The following is a 19311-nucleotide window of genomic DNA, read 5'->3' on the forward strand; positions in this document are numbered from 1 at the left end:
AAAAAACCCTGCTACGTAAGCCATTGAGTGATTATTAACCCTTTCACACGCGAGTCCCCAGGGCGACCGTCAGATTTAAAATAGCCTTATTGTTTCCATGGCGACGCATCATGCTTGTCATGAGAGGCGCTGTATGACACATGGATCACTTTTATTTAGTTTTTACTTTTTATTATTTTTAATATTCACAAACATACTCACTATATTATGAAATATCTGATATTCGTATTCTGAAATATGTGCAAGTAAATGTATTTGGTCATTTAAACACTTTTATAATGACCGTGCTAGTTGATGATCTATACCGAGTGATGATGTTAGTTCGTGCCGTGGGATTTATAACACGTAAATTCATCATCTCCTCCCAAAAGACATTAAAGTAAGTATCCGGTAAACTGGGAGAAGAGCAGATTAAACTTTATAGTTAGCTACACAAGCTGTATATGATATCAATAAAACATGTCGTCAGATTATATTTGTAAGGCTCATTATTGCTGTGAACATAGACATCAGCGTGTATTTTAGAAACTTTAAATGTATGGTTTTGCTAGTACTTATGTGGATTTAAGTGTCTGAAACCTAAAATAAGCATTATATGGTTGAAAACACTGAATATTTGTGGTAATGACAAGCGCTCAGGGCGTCCAAGCTGGCTCTGCCAAAGCGCGAAAGCAGATTTGAATTCAGCCGTTGATCACGTGATGCACTAACGTTCTAATCACACCGGTGTGATGGCATGCATCAAAGGGTTAATAATACTACTTTTAGAATCAATCCTAAATGTTACTGGAAGTCAATATAAAGACCCGAGGACTGGTGTGATACGCTCAGATTTTCTAATTCTAGTCAGAAGGATTATTTTGCATATAAATAATTATACATTTCATAAGACTTCTACAGAACACAAAAATGCCACTTTTTACCTGCAATATGCTAGTGCAACTCCATAGATTTGACTGAGGTTTTCCTGGGATTTTAATGCTTTTTAATGAGTTTGAGTTTGTAATGAAATTTGTTCAAGTCTTACATCCCTCTGACTCATCATCTCTCCTTTCTGCTTCTGTCTGCTTCGTACAAAAAAAAATCTGATGTCCATCTACAGGAGCCAATAATGTTTTGGTCAAAATAAGATAATCACATTTAGAAACATACTTTAGTTTTGTCCAGTACTTGAAGTGGAAATACAAAACTGCCTGTACTCCCGATGCGAGGGAAATCTCGTTCAGGGGCTGGAGGGATCCCCCTCGGTGGAAATTGGGAGGGCACAGCGGCGGCAGAAAAACTCATGGTACGCTAATTTAAAGTATAAAAGTGCTGCTACTTCGAGCACTGGTTTCGTCATTTTTTTTCATAGTCCACCTCAACTGCATGCCGACACTTCTGCGTGAAAGGCTGCACGTTGCAGCTGTAGTTAAACACACAGACGCGCGCAGGCATGGATTTCTGCATGCATGAGTCGGTTTGTTTTCGGTTAAACTGCGTTGCTTTTATGAGCGTTGATTTGGTAATTGCGCATAAATTAATTTCTTTTTTCCGGGATTATCAATCTAAATTATTACACTGACAAATAAAGTAAATTGTTAAACTTGAGATTTATACTGGGGCACAGCAGATTTATACTGGGGCGGGTGCCCCAGTGAAGGGGGTCTAGCGGCGCCCCTGACTGGTGGACAAACAATTTGCAACATTGTCCCCATCCCCCCAACTGAATAAAAGGAAGTTTAAAATCTCTTTAACCTTGTTCTTCTGTGGTCTCAGTCACATCAGTGTCTTCTTCCTTTTCCGACACAGTCACACACGCTGACCTCCCCAAGTAACATTTACTCAATAAAACAATACATTTATTGTCATTTTACTGCTTTACATCAAAATTTCACACATATATACATATACAGGTGCTGGTCATAAAATTAGAATATCATGAAAAAGTTGATTTATTTCAGTAATACCATTCAAAAAGTGAAACTTGTATATTAGATTCATTCATTACACAAATGTTTATTTCCTTTAATTTTGATGATTATAACTGACAACTAATGAAAGTCCCAAATTCAGTATTCCAGAAAATTAGAATATTGTGAAAATGTTTAATATTGAAGACACCTGGTGCCACACTCTAATCAGCTAATTAACTCAAAACACCTGCAAAAGCCTTTAAAGCCTCTCAGTCTAGTTCTGTAGGCTACACAATCATGGGGAAGACTGCTGACTTGACAGTTGTCCAAAAGACGACCATTGACACCTTGCACAAGGAGGGCAAAACACAAAAGGTCATTGCTAAAGAGGCTGGCTGTTCACAGAGCTCTGTGTCCAAGCACATTAATAGAGCGGCGAAGGGAAGGACAAGATGTGGTAGAAAAAAGTGTACAAGCAATAGGGATAACCGCACCCTGGAGAGGATTGTGAAACAAAACCCATTCAAAAATGTGGGGGAGATTCACAAAGAGTGGACTGCAGCTGGAGTCAGTGCTTCAAGAAGCACCACGCACAGACATATGCAAGACATGGGTTTCAGCTGTCGCATTCCTTGTGTCAAGCCACTCTTGAACAAGAGACAGCGTCAGAAGCGTCTTGACTGGACTGCTGCTGAGTGGTCCAAAGTTATGTTCTCTGATGAAAGTAAATTTTGCATTTCCTTTGGAAATCAAGGTCCCAGAGTCTGGAGGAAGAGAGGAGAGGCACATAATCCACGTTGCTCGAGGTCCAGTGTAAAGTTTCCACAGTCATTGATGGTTTGGGGTGCCATGTCATCTGCTGGTGTTGGTCCATTGTGTTTTCTGAGGTCCAAGGTCAACGCAGCCGTCTACCAGGAAGTTTTAGAGCACTTCTTGCTTCCTGCTGCTGACCAACTTTATGGAGATGCAGATTTCATTTCCCAACAGGACTTGGCACCTGCACACACTGCCAAAGCTACCAGTACCTGGTTTAAGGACCATGGTATCCCTGTTCTTGATTGGCCAGCAAACTCTCCTGACCTTAACCCCATAGAAAACCTATGGGGTATTGTGAAGAGGAAGATGCAATACGCCAGACCCAACAATTCAGAAGAGCTGAAGGCCACTATCAGAGCAACATGGGCTCTCTTAACACCTGAGCAGTGCCACAGACTGATCGACTCCATGCCACGCCACATTGCTGCAGTAATCCAGGCCAAAGGAGCCCCAACTAAATATTGAGTGCTGTACATGCTCATACTTTTCATGTTCATACTTTTCAGTTGGCCAACATTTCTAAAAATCATTTTTTTTTTGCATTGGTCTTAATTGATATTCTAATTTTCTGAGATACTGAATTTGGGACTTTCATTAGTTGTCAGTTATAATCATCAAAATTAAAGGAAATAAACATTTGAAATATATCATGGATATCATATATCTCCGGGTGTATGTTCACTACTGTGTGTACACTTGGATGGGTTAAATGCAGAGCACAAATTCCGAGTATGGGTCACCATACTTCCACACACCACTTCCCCTTTCTCCCTTTGAACAGGACTGAGGTAAAAAAATAAATAAAAAAATATAGTTAATGTAACCAAACTGTTTTAATGCAAATCTGCCAGCCAATCAGAATCAACTATTCAGACGTAATTTGTTTCACGTAAAAAAAAAAAAAAAAAAAAAAAGACAATATTTTATATTTACCACATTTGTGATATTCTAACATTGTCTTCTTATAGAGTAAAGTCATGAGCTATGCCTTTGACACCAGAGTTTGGATCCACCACCAAACTTATAAAGTGAAGAAGTAGTAATAACTTTGGGTTTAGGGTACATTTCTGCATTTTACTTAAATGTTTTAGTCTATGAGTCTCAGTAAATAATTAATTGTAACTTCAATGTTGTAACAAGCTCTTTAATTCTGTTATCACAGATGTTGCGAAAAGGATACATGAACAAACTTCTTAACACGAGTCCAGAAATAAGTGCTAAGGTGAAATATTTGTTGACAAAGCTATTATTTATTTTGATTTTTAAATAATCCCTCTCTCTCTGACAGGAGCCAGAGTCTGTGGCTTTGCCAAAATGTAACATCTGTATTTCTCTTATTCGGTTCATTTATTTTATTTCTTAATGGATGTTGTTTTAAAGAAATTACTGACAATAAATCATATTTACCCAATCATAAATTATTCAAATACCTTTCAAAAGCAATTAACAGTTATGAAGATTTTAATAAAAAAATTCAAAACCTCTCCATGCTTGTTGTATTCTGCTAATTGAGCCCCTTTCAACAATTTCTGGACACAAAACTCTCTTGTTATGTATGATGCTTAAACAGATCACATATTCAATTAAAGTTATATTTTAAATTTAGTTGCATATAATAATTTTTGGCTCGTATCTTGACTTTTTTTCAGCCAAAAAACGTTAATGCCCTTCTCAGCAGTCAAAATTTGCACCCCATTTGTGTGTTATGTTTTATAAAATGTATTGTATTTTACTTTAGTTTAAGAGTAGGCACTGAGGTCCACCCTAATTCACCAAAGTTCACTAAATGTACAATTTCTGGCTTTGCTACTGGCTTACACACCACCTTATGTCCTAAAAGCAGCATATATTTTATTGTTTGCCTGACTTTTGTTTTATTTTACACAGCAGCGCGTGAGCGCGACTTTTATTCTGGGCTGTTGGTGTGACGTCATCAGTCTGCGCCGCGCTGCTGCGTCTGTTGCTGAAGAAAGGTGTGTGTTTTTAATATTTAAAGTTTTTTTTAAATATATGCTAACTGTTTTACAGTTTCTATGGCAGGCGATTTAAATCAAGCATTCTTTGTTTAATATAATATTGCAATATTTTATCAGACATTAACGATCGTTGTTTTGTGTATCGTAAGTAAAGCGCATGTGTAAATGCAGCGTGCTTTTACAAACAAACGGAAAACGTCTCTTAAAGTGTAATCTCTTCTCATCTTCAAATAATTAAACTCAAATATAAACCATAACTAAAAATGACGAGTCTGTCAAATTTACTGTGTATTTTTATTTTATTTATTTTTTTGGTCTAACTTAATCGGGCCTTACCAGAGACTACTAAACTAGAGCCTGAACGAAGCACACCCAGAGATTTACTTTGTTTCTGTTACTTATGCTCATCTTAAACTTGATTGTGTTTCCAAACACGCAGAAAAACTCAGATCCATGTGACACGTTATTAAAAACATGGCGTTTATTAAAGTGGAGACTGAAGACATGATGATTGAAGAAGCATTCAGAGTCAAACATGAAGATACTGAGGCACAAACAGGTTGGTTTTCATTCCCAGAGCTGAACTCAAGTCATTTGATCATTATTAAAATGTTGTGTTGTACAGAAATGAATGATATTTTAGAAGAATGTCATATGAGCATCCTAATTAAAGCTGATTTATTTGATATTGAGTGGCTTGACTCATGTGGACAGACAAAGAAAAAAAGTTGGGAATTTATGATTTGTCATGCTTTCAAATAAAGGAAAATAATATGAAAATAGTGAAAATGAATATTAACTTTAAATTAATAAACTACCCAATAGCAAACGAAAAACAATGAAAATCATTCATTTCTATAATTTAACTACAGAACCTTTATTTTGTATAAATCAGTGACTACCTTTTACATTTCTTGTCTTTAAGTATTTTTTTTCTTTTCATTCTTTAAAAGCACTGCATCAAACCAGTTTCTTGTAAATGTGAATTTGTTTCCGTGCTGACTGTTTAGTGGACTGTGTGCCTTTCACTCCGGAAAATCCTAACTTTTAAATCTAAATAAGATTGAAAAACATACGTTGCAGTGATAGTATCATCTCTAAATGCTTCTTTTTAGAAAGAAATATAATAAATCCCATTTAAAACTATTTTCATCTTTTTGTGTTATGCAACATTAATGCTAAAAATTTTCTGAGCTTTATAAAATGTATCGTTATCGTTCTTGGTGTGAACGGACCTTTACGTGTGATTATCTTGAGAGAAGCTGTGGTGTGGACTAGTGTTGTCACGATACTGGAATTTCTAACTTCGATACGATACCTTGACAAATATCGATACTCGATACCATTTTAATACCACGGAGAAAAAAACTGCCACAATATTAAGGGGGTAATTGTTTTAATTTAAAGATAAATGTAACAAGTCGAGAACATGCGGTATATTTTACATGAACAAAAAAATGTCTTGAGGTACTGCATCTGTTGATTTATTTATTAATCTTTTATTAATCTTAGTTAAATGTTAATTGAAACTAACGTTTACTAATACATGTACTAATTAAAATCCAAAGTTCTATTTGTTGATATTCTCATTTGCTTCATAACCAAAATATTTCCAGATATAGGGCCCTATGAAATCCGTTTTATTTTTCCCCAAATTCCGTTTTATTTTTTTCTACATTCAATTTTTTCCATTTTATTTTTTCTGGATTCCGTTTTTTGTAACAGTGTAACAAAAATGACACGTTTAGGGCCGTATGAAATGTTTTATTTTTTTCTCACCTTATGTTTTATTGTTACCATATTCTGTGTTTTAGCATGTCTATTATTTGAATGCATACAAACAATTTTTATTTATTCTTACAGTAGCCTTATGAAATGTGTTTTCCACTTTTGCAGCTTAATATTTACAAATACTAGTCCATATCGCGATTTGATTTAAGTGTAATGACCTACTTTTGATTAATTCATCCAAACTTTGACAAATTCCGTGACATTCCGCGTTAAACTGTAAATTCCGTTTTTATGACTGGATTCCGTGCGCGTTCTCTGCATCGCGGAGATTATAGATCCCTACAGATAGCGCTCCTGCTGTGTTCTTTAACAACCAGAGCAGTCATCTTTCTATTCACTTCACTTTTGCTATTTAACCAGAGCGAAGGAGACGAGTGCGGTCACGTGTGGTGCTTGTCCACGCACCTTTGGAGAGAAGTGAAAGTGACAGCTCGGCTAGTATCGGTGTATCGATACTTCGGGAAATTAATATAGGTACCGTTCAGATATTTCAGTATCGATATTTATCGAAATATCGATATTTTTGACAACACTAGTGTGGACACTGCTGTACTTCAAGGTCATTGCACATGGAGTCTGAAATTTTCACACATTAAAAAATAAATACGACCTCATGTTGTGTCAATCACTTTTACTAGGGATGCACCGATACCGTATTGGTATTAGGCCCGATACTTGGCTCCTGTACTCGTACTCAAACTCGTTAAATAAGCCAATAACAGACCATTTCATTCTAGGGAGAAATCCTAGGGTTGTAAATGGACATGTAAAATCGTTTCTGGAGATTTTTTGCCCTTACCTAAGCCACATATGTAGATATCAGAGAATAATTTAAAATACAGTATCAATGCATTCTATGGCACCTTTAAGGTGTCTGAATACATTTTGGTTTGACTGTATCTATTTGATAAATGAAGTTAACCAACTAACACTATACATACTCAATTGGTTTCCGTACCCAATATTTAAAAATGTACAAATGCAATGAAAATAACGGTATTGTTACTCGGTATCGGCAAGTACCCAAAAATAAGAGTATCGGTATCGGGCGAGTACTGGAAAAAGTGGTATCGGTGCATCCCTAACGTTAACACACTGCCTCCGCAACTTTCGTCCGTCATAGAAAAAAATTAGATCAGGTTCGATTTTCTGCGTTTTTGCATCCATAGCGTGCATTTTGATAGGAAAGGATGAGGAATACGAAAAAAATGGAAAAACGCAGGTGAAAATTGCAATGGCCTTTAGTATTGAGAACAATTTTTTCGAACTGTATCTTTATTGTTATCTTTCTATTTATTGTCCTTGGTGTGAACAGGCCTTAATAGTCTGCGATATTGGCTTGCTGGATATTTAATCTTTTTTTCTTCTTCTTTTGACATATCCGTTAGCATGCATTGGTAACAAGTCTACATTAATTTTAATGCATGGAGTTTCCAGATGTTAAGTTAAATTCTCCAATCAGAGATTTTTCTCTTAAATGTATATATTTTCTGCCCAGTTTAAATGATTGTTGAACCAATATTGATTCTTAAATGGATAGGTCATTTTATTTTTTTGAAGACCAAAAAAAATTTCACTAAACATTATTTGCACCGCGCCTCTTATCCTATAATCACAAAAAGTCTTGTTTTGTTACTTTATTTTCTTCTCTCATGTACATATGAACGTCTATTGCCAACCTGCTATAGTTTCAAATATTGAGCAGTTGTGGAAGGCTCCCTTTTTTATTTATGTAAAGGTGGTCCCTCGTGTATTTCTTTCAGTTTAACACCTTGGAATCAAAGTATTAGATAAACTATCTTACCGTGAAACGACACGACATAAAAGGAACAGTTTAAATAAAGAGACAAAATTAATGAAATAATAAACATTGCACTGTGTTGTTTGATTTATAGTGTGAGAATTTACTGGTAAGCATATGGTTTTAGTCTGTACTTGAATATGACAGTTGTTGGGGCCAAGTTTGTCATCTGGAAGTTGGTTCCAGATGCAGGTTTTGTAACGGCTAAACAGTCTAGCAGTCACTGCTGCCATATTGAAGCACATTCCTCTTCAAGTGAACAAGGGAGGTTTACATGGGAAGACCCTCGTCCCCTTGATTTTCTGTAACTCAAACTGATATGGTTTCTCTTACAGAAGCTCCAAAGTCTTGTCCAGCTAAACTTCGTATCATTCTTCAAGACCATGACATTCGCAAACTGGACTTGCCTCAGGGAATCCCTGGGACTGTGAGTGAACTTGAGTCTATTGTGAGGAAGACATTTGGCCTTAATGGGAACTTTACTTTGCATTATAAGGATGCTGATTTCGGGGAGGAATATTTTTCTCTTACCTCAACAAGTGACATCAAGGACAAGGACACAATTAAGGTGATTCACATTGTTGAACCGCCCACACTTACTCTGACTTTTACTGATGTGGAGAATTCCATTAAAAGTGCATCAAAGACCTGCATCCAAACTTCGGTCCACACTTCAGTGACCGACATCTTTCCTTCTATCAGCAGTTGCCTTTCTGGATTTCAGGATGCACTGATTCTTCCATCACCAGAACACAAGACTCCGCGTTCACAGCGTTGGCCTACTGAGTTCTCAGTACCTCGCTTTGCCTATGATACAGAACTTGTGCTTGCTGCAGGAACTGAAGCTTTCAAGAAGGATGGAAATCAACTCAACTTTACACCAATCCTTCCAGACATACTAGAGAAACTGGCTGAAAGCATCTTTCAGTATGTGGCCTACCCAACAAGCGCGCAGTTGTCTGATGTTGCTGAGGCGCTGGTTCAGAAATATCCCTGCCTTAAAGAACCAGGCTCATATAATGGATGCTACGGATGGCGACAGAGACTAAAATATAAAATGGGCAACTATAGAGCAAAACTGAGAGGGCTTGGATGCCCTGAGCTCGATGTTAACTCTATCAAAAAGAAGCGAGCACATGACAAAGCACCTGCAAAAAATATAAAAAAGCCAAGAAAAGCAGAGGTGAACTTTTTACCCCCTCACCCACAAGGAGAAACCGAAGAAAGCTTGGAAAATGAAAGAGTGGAGCTCCTTAACGAAGTAAAGAGGGGTATGATGAACTATCAGATTATCAGTGAAAAAATGGCAAAGACATTCTCTCTTCGCAGGCAGGAAATTGTCAGTCAAGCAACACCAATCAATGACTTAAAATACAGATGGCCAGCACTTTTTGATGCAACTCAGGTAAAAAATATTTTCATAAAATAGTTAGCAGTTTTTGCTAGTTTACATTTTCTACATTTAAAAAAAATTGTGCCTTTTTATTATTACAGATAAACAAAGAATTCACAAGGATTACCACTGTTGACCTGGAGGAAACGTTCATGGCAAAACTGGACCAGTACTCTCCTAAAATGATGTCCTTGGTGTTCTCAAGGGGACGGTCTTCAAAAAGGAGCATTCAGCGTATAAAGAACATGCTGCTAGAGGTATGAATAAATGTAACGGTTACCAATCGAAACTTAAGTTCTGTGCTGGGTCAAGTCAAGTGAATTTTCTTTGTAGAATGCTTTTAACAATGCACATTGTGTCAAGGCAACTTTCCAGAAGTTCATAATACAAACACACAAACTAACATTGTCTTTCAGAGCCTGTTTGCAGCTAGAAACACTGTCCTTCAAAGCACATTGAAATACCTCTAATTTTGTACTCTTCCACCTGCACTTCAACAGTAATACAATTTCAGATAACACAATTATTATTATTATTTTAATGATCAATTATGTGGTTTTAATTCAACTGGGTAGAAATCAATAATTGGTACAGTTTAGTCATGAATCTCATATTAAAGTCTTTTTTTTTTTCTTTTTTTTTTAAGAGTCGTATTTAAAAACTCATTTCAATAAACAAGCAGTCTAACATTATTATTCCTTTAAAGGATTATTCTTTGGAAAGAAGGAGAGAGGCTGCTATCCGTTGCTTAGTGGTATATCTCAGAGAAAATGAGGAAGATCTGTTTAAAGAACATTCGGTAAGTCAGACATACTGGACTTTGTTAATCTGATTTTTAAATATGATAACTTAAACTGACATTGATTTTGACCTTCTTAGGATGATGAGGATATTGGCAATGAAGTGATGAAGATTATTATAACTAGAGGTTCCACGATATCAGAACCAGCCAGTGCAAGAATTGTGATTGAGGGAACAGAAGTCCAGCAAGACCTGGGCGTACCCAGGGCCTGTGCATTGCTAATGGGGCTAATATATGCACTCAACCTCAGCTACCCAAAAGAACTGAAAAACACTTTTGAGGCATTTCAAAAGATTTTCCTTGAGCTGGATGATATGAAAGCTTGCCCGAAGGTTATGTCTCTAAAAAACAAACTGCTGTACTAAAACCTAATTTTTGATGAATCTGTTATCAAATGTGATGTGAAGAAGTTAAGTTGTGCATACAATTACATCAGCTGTGCTCTTGACAGTTGGCAGATTTACATCTTTTTCCCCCCATGGTGTGTGCCATGTGATGTGTTTTTGGCAAACACTAAATATATGGATGCTCTTTTTCTCACAAATTGTGAAGCATGTATTCAGTTTAGAGGATCGGTCCTCCAAAATCCTCATTCATAAATTGAACGCGTTTTATTTTGTTAAAGAGAAATGTCCTGCTAAGAGCCTGCTATTTTTTTTTTTTTTTTTTTTTTTTTTTGGTGCACAGATGTTCATGATTACCAAATTATTTGGACCAAACAAACGTTTTAAGCTACTTTTATATTAAACAGTTGTGAATACTGGAATTGCAATGTTTTATTTGTTCCTACTGAAGTGAAATAAATGACTAGTACTCAAAAAATAATGTAACAATTTGCATGGACATGTCTTAGTTATTTTAAATTTGACCATGTAATATCACCAAAACTTTCAAATTAAGTTCTTAGGTAAATCCTGAGTCACTAAGTGCAAATAGCTATAGATTCTATTTACACTATGTTAAAATAGCAAGATTTTCTGCTGTTTATACTACTTATTGCAAATAGTGGCAATTATCTGCACCTCAGTATTGAAGTACATTATAAAACACTATGCAATAATAATGTATTGAGTGTAAATTATAATTTTAATTCAAATTATTAAATGAATGCCACCTTATTGGGTCCTCCCTCCCTACACCTACCCTAACCCTACGCGATACTTGTTCAACTTTTTGATTTATTTCCTTAATTTTTATTGAAAATAAATGCATTTCCGATGCGATATGAGGTCTGAAAAGGGAGGAAATTTTTTTGGCAAAAGGTGGATTCAAACTCGGGTTGATTGCGTCAAGAAGCACGCGCCTTAACATCTACACCATTGAAAGTGATGATCAACGAGAGTCATTGTTCAGTGTTGATTGTCCCAATCACGCATTGGTGGGCAGAGTTAGTGTAAATAGCCTCAGCCAACAAGGCGGTAAATTAAAGGGACACGAACCAAAAATAAATAAATATTATACTTAAAAAAACAAATTCTCCCCACTAAGGTGTCTTTGTCATTTTAGTTTTTATCACGCTGATGTATGTTTAAATGTTCACTTTTCTATAAAATAGGGGTGTGATGTCATGATTGACCGCTTCAGTCACAGAGGCGCTAGCAAATTTCTTTCAGGAGCTTCATCAGGAAGAGATTCAAGCTTTAATTTTCCATATCTGTGTTGTTTCACGCTGACAAAATGAGTTGTTTTGTAGTAAACTGTACTAACAGACCTCTGAGGGACTATTTTAGTTTGTTTGGTAAGTTAAATGTGTTCTTTATAAGCTAATTAGTAAATATGTTGGCAAGCTAAGACAACTAGCTTAACTTTAGCTATGTGGGGAAAAAGGTAAATGATTGTTATTAGCAGTAACAAAATTATGTCAGAGAATAATATGGAAAAAATCTATTCTATCAGTCTGTGGGACCTTGATACCGTGGCTCCGTTTCATGATCACTACTGCACAGACTCTGGCTCCAAATGATGTCAATGCAAGATGGCAGTGGCTATGTTTGGGCTTCACTTTTCTGAAATGGGAGGAAGTGAAGATGTGTCGCCCATCTTTCAAATCTAGACCCTTCAAGGCCCAATTTTCCACCCTCTTCAGACATTGGGGTTAGGGTGGTCTTAAAAATGGTGGATTTATAATCAATATTTAGGCATTCTCAACCGAATTTTCATAGATGACCTACCTCATGTCAATAGATCACCTAGATAGACCATTACAGTTATGTAGTGCTCATCTAACCTGCACAGTATGTGTATTTTGTTTGTTTCCTTGTTTGCTTTTATTGACCTCTTGAGGGGAACCTAGTTTTGCAGCGTGATGACAGACAATTACAACTAATAAAAATACTTGTCAAGAGTTGAATAAATTGTGTTGTTCTACCTCCTGGGACTCTGAAATGATGCTAAGAGGCAAAACGTTAGAATTATTTATATAACAGATGATCAAATTTTCTAAGAATTAAATGTGCTTTACTTAAAATCTATTTATGATAAATGCGTTTATTTCCAACCTGCTTCAGCACACCTGCCTGCAATTTTCAAGCAGTCTTGAGGAGCCTGATTGGCCGCTTCAGGCGTGTTTGATTCGGGTTGTAGCTAGACTCTTCAGGATAGTGGGTCCGCAGGAACAAGGTTGAAGACCTCTGCTGTAGAAGACTACTATCTCTGAGTCATTTACATTGTTCTATCTGTCTATCTCAACCAAAAAAAAACATTAAATAAAGATTATTTAAAACCTGCAAGTTTTGGGGACACACCACATTGTTTCATTACACTGTAAAAAAAAAAAAAAAAAACTTACTGGAAAATTTAGCAAAAATGCTACGGGAAAAAAAACTGTTAATAGGTTAACAGTAAGTTCCCGTACTATATACAGGGTAAACCTAAAAGATCTAACCAGACATTTCATGTAATTTTGCAGTAAAATGCTGTTAATTGTACAGTTTTTGGAAGTAAAAAAATAAATCAATGTATAATTTACAGTCAAAAACTAAACTATTATTCCCAGAATTCCGTGTGACACCACATTTGAAAGTATTTTGTTTCAATAATCATGTTTTTAAATAGTTTTTGTTATCAGTTATGTACATTTGGGCTTTATGTTACATCTTCTGTTGTTTAATGAAAGTTTATTGCATTATTTAAGCATCATATTATGGTGGTTGTCAGTATGTTAAAGGTACAAAACAGATTTTAATAGCAGCGTGTTTTGTTGAATTTACTGGTTTACATTCTATTTCCTTGTTCGCAAATTAGTTTTATACTGTAAATTTTAGTTTGTTCTGTAAATGTGTTTACAGTTTTTCAGTATTTTTTTTACAAAATTATTCTGGCAACCACAGCTGCCAAAATTATTTAGTAAAAACTACAATTTTATTCTTTTTCAGTTAAGTTTTGAGCAAGTTTCAGTTAAGTTTCTTCCATGTGTGCTGTTACAAACCATCCATGGTCTGCCTCATGAAACCAAGAGTAACTAACGAACACTATGAATAGATAAAGTGCATTAAATTGATGAATTCAAGTGACTCAGAAACTGTTGTTTATTTGAGCCGAATAAGGTAAATCTTAGTCTGAATTCAACAAATAAAGAGAATGATTTTTAATAAACTGACTACACAATTTTTGCTTTGCCGTGTGATGAAAGCCCAATACTGCTAGCTGAGCAAAAATCCAGTTGAAAATGTACACGTTTCGCTTGGTTCCCTCAAAATCATGTTGGATTTCCTCCCTAGCATAAATTTTTAGAAGTGCCAAGACTTCGGAGTCTGTCCATCTATCGCTGTTTTACATCTTGTCCTGTAAAATGTTCTGTGAATGCATGTTGTGTGTTTACATGGGTTTTTAAAAATGGTGGGTGCCGGTGTTTCTCCACATACATTCGGCCAATCAACATACACTTACGTCACTGGTAGTTCTTATAGGACTGTTTTAGACCCTACTTTGCAGTTTAGGTGAACTAAATTAGCTCCTACTTCAAAGTTTAAATACATTCCCAGTTCCTATGGGGCGAACATGCTAAAAAGCAGTAATTTGCGCTAATAGTTCTAGGAACTATGAAAAGGCTCCTCCGGTACGAAAGCGTTTATTTACACCCTTTCACCCTTGTGGTCATGTATACCCATAAAACATACGGTTCTATATATACACCTAATTTTTCATCACGGAAGTAAGCCATTTTCTGTGACTGTGCAGGACTTCTGGTTCATTAGCCGCTGTAGGGAAATAAACCAGAAGAATAAGTGCAGTAAATGGTAAAATTGTTTGCACCACAAACCAGTGTGTTCACAATTAGGTTAATACATTAAAACAATGTGGTAAGACATAACAGTTTTCGATGTCAAGCAGCAACATGAGCTGGTTTGTAGATCTAAAAATAGTTGGAAGCAGATGACACCGGAAGTCAGACACATTCAATTTAAAAATGGCCGCGGCCATTCTTATGGGAAAGATAAGGTGGATAGAGATGGAAAAGGTCAATTTTGTATAATAGAAATGTCTGTGAATTATGTGGAGATCTGCTCTACTGTTGGGGTTTCAAGTCAAATGGCAAAACATGTTTTACCTGGGCATCCTAACAAAGTTGTGGATAAGGATGAAGCAGAATGAAGCAGTTCCTTCTTGGGGGTCACTCGAGATATTTTATCTTAAGGCAAAAGGCTTTTATGTTGTCCACATAATCTTGATCACATTTAAGTTAAATCTTGTTTGCCTGCTGTTCACTTCAAAACTGATCAGTAAACCCTCTGCTTAGGTATTGTACACCCTAAAATACACTGAGGTGCAAATAGTATCTGCCCTATTGGCACTAAGTATAAACTGCAACACTATTTACTCATAGTGAAGATTAGTGACCAACCAATATTTACATGAAGAAAATACTTTTTTGTTATTTATACTTGCAGTAAATGATACTCATCGCTATATATTTGCACAATGTAAATAGAATCTAATGCGAATAGCACTTGTTGCAAATAGTTTTCATAAAGTTGCTGTAAGCGTGAACTGTGTAAATAAAAATCAAGTCAAGTTGAGCTTTATTGTCATTCTGCTACATGTGGGGACATACAGTGGAACAAAATGTTGTGTCTCGCAGGACCACGGTGCTACATAAATACAGACATACAACAATGAAGTAAAAAACAATATAAACTTGTACACAACTAAGCTACTGACAGATTTTAACTATAAGTATACTATATATAAGTATTTACCCTATACAAACTAAAAGAATAAAGGACAAAAAATACAACTATACGAATGCTTCACAAATACTGTATATGTGCAAGGAGAAACATTTTGAGTCAAGCAGCTGGTTGGGGAACAGTGCAGGATGATTTGTAGTGCATGAGCATGTAAACATACATATATTGCTGAGTCTTTTGTGGGATTGTGTACACGCAGCAGTGTGTGTAAAGTGTCTAGTGCACATAGAGGAGAGTGTGTTACTACAGGTGGTTTGTACAGGCCCACTCACCTGTGTGCAGCACACTTCCAATTGCACAAAGGGGGGGGGGCATGTTTCAGGAGGTAGGGGCCTCTCACAGCCTGGGGGAAAAAGCTGTTGAGCAGTCTGGCGGAGCGGGCTCTGATGCTCCGGTACCGTCTTCCTGATGGTAGGAGCTGGAAGAGACTGTGGGAGGGATGGGTGAAGTCCTTCACGATGCTGTTGGTTTTGTTGGAGCATCGTGTAAGGAAAATGTCCAGGATGGAGGGGAGAGGGGCACCGATGATCTTTGCAGCTGTGTTCACTGTCCGCTGGAGGGTCTTGCGGTCAGCAGCACTGCAGTTCCCGTACCAGACAGTGATGCAGCTGGTCAGCACACTCTCAATGGTGCCTCTGTAGAATGTGGTGAGGATGGGTGGAGGGAGACTTGCTCTTTTCAGCCGGCGGAGAAAGTGTAGGCGCTGTTGTGCCTTTTTGGAGAGTGACATGGTGTTGGTGGGCCAGGTGAGATCCTCTGTGATGTGCACCCCCAGGAATTTAGTGCTGCTGACTCTCTCCACGGTCGAGCTGTCGATGGTCAGTGGGGGGGTGGTCAACAGAGTTTCTCCTGAAGTCCATCACAACCTCCTTTGTCTTCTCCACATTGAGGGACAGATTGTTAGTGCCACACCATTCAGCCAGCTGTGCCACTTCCTCTCTGTAGTGCGTTTCATCATTGTTGCTGATGAGACCTACCACTGTCGTGTCATCAGCAAACTTGATGATGTGGTTGGAGCTGAACTTGGCAGTGCAGTCGTGGGTCAGCAGTGTGAAGAGCAGCGGGCTGAGCACAGCCTTGTGGGGCACCTGTTTTGATGTTGTGCATGACTAACCTCTCAAAGCACTTCATCATGATTGGAGTCAGTGCTATGGGACGGTAGTCATTGAGACAGAACACAGGTGATTTCTTTGGTACCGGTATGATTGTTGTGGATTTGAGACATGTGGGGACGACTGCCTGGCTCAGCGAGGTGTTGAAGATATCTGTTAGGACATCTGTCAGCTGTGCAGCACAGTCTGTCAGAACACGGCCAGGTATGTTGTCAGGACCCGCAGCCTTGCGTGGGTTAATCCTAGATAGGGTCTTCCTTACGTTGAACAAACAAACAAACAAAATGTTGATGTTCTTTTGTAATGTAAATGTACTTTGCTTGCTTTTTGTTTGAATAACTGAGGAAATGTAACGGTATTATCAACTGCTCATCGTCAAACATTTCAAGAACATTCTTCCTCTCCTGAAATATTTGCAAATGTCTCTGTTTGTCTCCGCACCATCACAAGCCCCTGCTGGCAACTCCTAACCACTTTAGAGACCTCTTGAGCTGTCTTAAATAATTGGGAGAGTAAAACTGATTCTTAGCTTTAAGAAATTTGAGAACTTGCTTTTATACGTTTGAAAGTAGGAGTATATTTCATGATTTCTCAGCACTTAAGACTAAAATGGCACTACAGGCCCAGATATCATCAGATGAGTCCCAACAGTAGCCATATTCAAGTCCAGACTGACATGTTTACCAGTGCATTCTTTCACTAAAGATGAATCATATAATGCAGCACAATGTTCATTATTTCATGTAGTTTTTCATAATCTCTCATTTACATTGTAGTATGAGTTTAACAAATATATACATTTATGGAATGAAGAGATGTCTCTATATGATCAAAACTGAAGGGTGTCTATCAAAGTCGAAAAAAGTCAAAGTCGTGACGTATTGTCAAGTATGGTGACCCATACTCGAAATTGGTGCTCTGCGTCTAACCCATCCAAGTGCACACACACAGCAGTGAGTAGTGAACAAATGCACACACATACACACACACACACCGTGAACACACACCCGGAGCAGTGGGCAGCCATGCTGCAGCGCCCGGGGAGCAGTTGGGGGTTCGGTGCCTTGCTCAAGGGCACCTCAGTCGTGGTATTGAGGGTGGAGAGAGCGCTGGACATTCACTCCCCCCACCTACAATCCCTGCCGGCCGGGGACTCGAACCCGCAACCTTTCGATTACGAGTCCGACTCTCTAACCATTAGGCCACGACTTCCCCACGACTTCTATCACAACCTTCTAAAGATGCGAAACTACAACAAAGTAAATGATTAGATGTAGATACAGGTGTTAATGTGCAAAAAAAAAAAAAAAAAAGCCAAAAGCAAAGTATAAAGAGGTGATGAAAATAAAAGAAGGGGACAATCACATTTTGCCCACATTCATCTGTGGTGTGAACATTTCCTTAATTTCACACAGACGTGTATTTTCTGGTGCAATTTTAATTTGCCGAACCATTTAAACCTCTTTCCATACAAAGAACACAAATAGGGTTTCACATTTTAATGTGTTTTCAAGTGTATCTCTAAGTGTGATGACAAAAGAAATGTTTTGTTACACCGATCACAATTAAATTGCCTTCCTCCAGCGTGACTGCGCTGGTGGTTTCTGAAATTTCAGTTTTTTCTAAACCTCTTGTCCCACTCAGACATCTGCAGTTTCTGTCCAGAATGAGTTTGCAAATGATGCTTCACATCTCTTTGATATGTGAAATACTTGTCACGCTGAAGACACTTGAAAGGCCTCTCTCCAGTGTGAAGCCTCAAGTGAGTTTTAAGATTTCCTTTTTGTGAGAATCTCTTCCCACACAGTTTGCAGGTGTAAGGCTTCTCTCCAGTGTGAAGACTCGTGTGAGTGCTGAGGCTTTTTTATGACTGAAACGCTTTCCACACTGATTACATTTAAAACAGTTCTCTCATGAGTGAATCCTTACGTGGTAATTAAGGGTTACCTTACGTGTGAAACGCTTTCCACACTGACCACATATGAACAGCTTCTCCCCAGTGTGAATGTTCTTGTGATATCTAGTTCTGTTGTGAAGCTCTTTTCACACTGATCACATGTAAACAGCTTCTCTCCAGTGTGAATCCTCATGTGGACTTTAAGGATTCCTTTTTGAGTGAAACTGCTCCCACACTGTTGGCAGGTGAAAGAGCTCTCTCCAGTGTGGAGTCTCATATGGACTGAAAGGTTTTGTTTCTGACTGAAACTCTTGGCAGGTGTGAGGCTTTTCTCCAGTGTGAACTCTAATGTGGACTGTAAGGTTTTGTTTTTGTGTGAAGCTCTTTCCACACTGTTGACAGGTGAAAGAACTGTTAGCTTTGGTCTTCTTAGCCCTTTTTCGTGAAGAACTCTGTTTAGTCTGTGTGGATTTTTCTCCAGTTATGAATATGTTTCTTTTTCTGATTTTCCTCTTCCATTTCATTCAGTTCTTGACTCTCCTCTTTAAGGGCCATCAGGTCTATAGAGAAAAAAGACAAATGTAAGTAACACCAGCTTAATGGCACAAAGTAACAGACATCAAAGCCTTGCGAAAAATG

At 37.6% G+C, this 19311-nt stretch overlaps 2 protein-coding genes across 2 annotated transcripts in view; both read left to right on the forward strand.

Moving 5' to 3' along the window:
- The window catches only part of LOC306861123 (uncharacterized protein), a gene marked incomplete at its 3' end in the record, with an annotated part of 730281 nt that overhangs the window by 676940 nt on the left and 34030 nt on the right, over positions 1-19311 (forward strand). The window lies entirely within an intron of this gene.
- LOC306861618 (uncharacterized protein) lies at positions 4615-11290 on the forward strand. Its single transcript, XM_079403997.1, has 6 exons — positions 4615-4684; positions 5127-5246; positions 8615-9684; positions 9774-9929; positions 10379-10471; positions 10552-11290. The coding sequence occupies exons 2-6, from the start codon at positions 5162-5164 to the stop codon at positions 10837-10839; spliced, it is 1692 nt and encodes a 563-aa protein (XP_079260123.1). The 5' UTR covers positions 4615-4684; positions 5127-5161; the 3' UTR covers positions 10840-11290.

This window comes from Barbus barbus (assembly GCF_936440315.1).
Source record: "Barbus barbus genome assembly, chromosome: 42".
In the NCBI taxonomy this organism is placed as follows: domain Eukaryota; kingdom Metazoa; phylum Chordata; class Actinopteri; order Cypriniformes; family Cyprinidae; genus Barbus; species Barbus barbus.

Bases quoted from the DNA above. Each gene is read 5' to 3' on its own strand.
- LOC306861618 (XM_079403997.1), top strand. From the start codon at position 5,162: ATGGCGTTTATTAAAGTGGAGACTGAAGACATGATGATTGAAGAAGCA. The intron at 5,247-8,614 runs GTTGGTTTTCAT...TTTCTCTTACAG, and splicing joins AGATACTGAGGCACAAACAG to AAGCTCCAAAGTCTTGTCCA. The intron at 9,685-9,773 runs GTAAAAAATATT...TTATTATTACAG, and splicing joins CACTTTTTGATGCAACTCAG to ATAAACAAAGAATTCACAAG.